Source organism: Colobus angolensis, unplaced genomic scaffold, assembly GCF_000951035.1.
Source record: "Colobus angolensis palliatus isolate OR3802 unplaced genomic scaffold, Cang.pa_1.0 Scaffold1, whole genome shotgun sequence".
Classification (NCBI taxonomy): Eukaryota; Metazoa; Chordata; class Mammalia; order Primates; family Cercopithecidae; genus Colobus; species Colobus angolensis.
Genome location: NW_012110918.1, coordinates 3,303,411 through 3,305,017, shown reverse-complemented (window position 1 = coordinate 3,305,017; position 1,607 = coordinate 3,303,411). Strand labels below are relative to the sequence as shown.

General features: G+C 38.5%; 1 protein-coding gene across 1 annotated transcript in view; it reads right to left on the bottom strand.

Annotated features, from left to right (window-relative positions):
* Positions 1–1,607, bottom strand: part of NOL11 (nucleolar protein 11) — a 34,205-nt gene that overhangs the window by 28,763 nt on the left and 3,835 nt on the right. The window contains exons 4-5 of the mRNA XM_011930899.1: positions 1,127–1,275; positions 16–77 (exon numbers count right to left, since the gene is read on the bottom strand). Of these exons, the coding sequence (XP_011786289.1) occupies positions 16–77; positions 1,127–1,275 (211 nt within the window). The remainder of the gene's footprint in view (positions 1–15; positions 78–1,126; positions 1,276–1,607) is intronic.

Here is a 1,607-nt window from a genome sequence, read left to right as displayed (position 1 = left end):
AATTAAAGATATCACTTACTTTTTCAGTAATAAAAATTAAAACAGGATGCCTGAATACTATGAAAAATTTTGTCCATCTACAAAAAAAAAAAAAAGAAAAAAGAAAAATTATATAATGCAAAAATCACCAGCTGGGAGACACATATCAATCAACATTTAATCAATGTTTTCATTAAATATTTTTTAAAACCAGAGAGACATCAGAGAACACTTAATTTGGCATTTTGAAACATATACCACAAGGAATACGTGTTTGTCAAATGCAGCTCTGGATTAAATGCAGGTTGTTGAACTCCCCAGGTGATAATGTGAATTTTAAAGTTCCAAGAGGGGAGATGCAGTGCTTCTCAAAATTAAATTGACTCCCCTACCTCATTTTTTTCAGAGTTACTTTTGGGACTCATGTTCTGAGGAAAACATTAAGATCTCAATACAGAGGAAGCTGGGGCATAGTTATTGGCTACACAGTTTGTGGCAAAGCCGCACCTAGAGCTCAAATCCTCCAAAGATTTCCCTCAAAACAGTTGTTCACACTTTAGAGATATTCATCAGGTCAGTCTAATATATAACTGGTTACTGTCCACGTTGTAAGTACCAGTCTGAACTCTGACTTTTAGAAAATGAGTTTCTACCAGGTGGACCTGGAGAAAACAAGTCAATGAACAGGAAATGTGATGAAATAAAGAGGATCAGAAAGACGTGAAATCAGGAAGTGTCTCTATCCCTTGATGAGTCATTTTTCCAGTTTTATTTCAGAATCTGGGAATGCAGAGGTCTTAACACACACCATGATTTCACTAACACAATGTACTTTTAGCCAGGGGACAAGGATGGGAGCTTGGTAGTCAGGGCAATATGACAGAAACAAAAAGATTTTGGTCTTTTGGGATAACCCATTTCATCCTCAGATAACTGAGTAGCCATTTCTGTCAAGACCTCATATGACTCTATGGTTTCTTCAATCATCATGCCCAGAGGCTTTTTGGGATGTTATTTTAGTCAATGTTTTATAAGTGACTTTTAATTAGGTTACTTTCATTATAACCAGAATACTTTTGAACAAGGCAAAAAAAATGTTCAGTGCATTTTTATTTTGATAAATTTACTTACAAGTACTGGTACTTACTTAATCACTTCTTCATCAGAGATAACAGTTTCAATTTTCTGCTGGGGGTCTGCAAGCAGGGCCTCTAAACCACGAACAGCACCTTCCTTGAAGAGCACCAAGGGTTCTGTCCCTTGCACTGAAAGTATCCTATATACTTCAGCTGACAACTGGAAGAAGATACTAAATTTTAATTTTTATTCTAAAACAGTTTATACCTAATATAATAAGATAATGATATTTAGAGAAGGCTTTTTTTTTTTTTGAGACGGAGTCTCGCTCTGTCGCCCAGGCTGGAGTGCAGTGATGCGATCTCGGCTTACTGCAAGCTCCACCTCCCGGGCTCACGCCATCCTTCTGCCTCAGCCTCCTAAGTACGTGGAACTACAGGCGCCCGCCACCACGCCCGGGTAATTTTTTTGTATTTTTAGTAGAGACGGGGTTTCACCGTGTTAGCCAGGATGGTCTCGATCTCCTGACCTCGTGATCCGCCCTCCTCGGC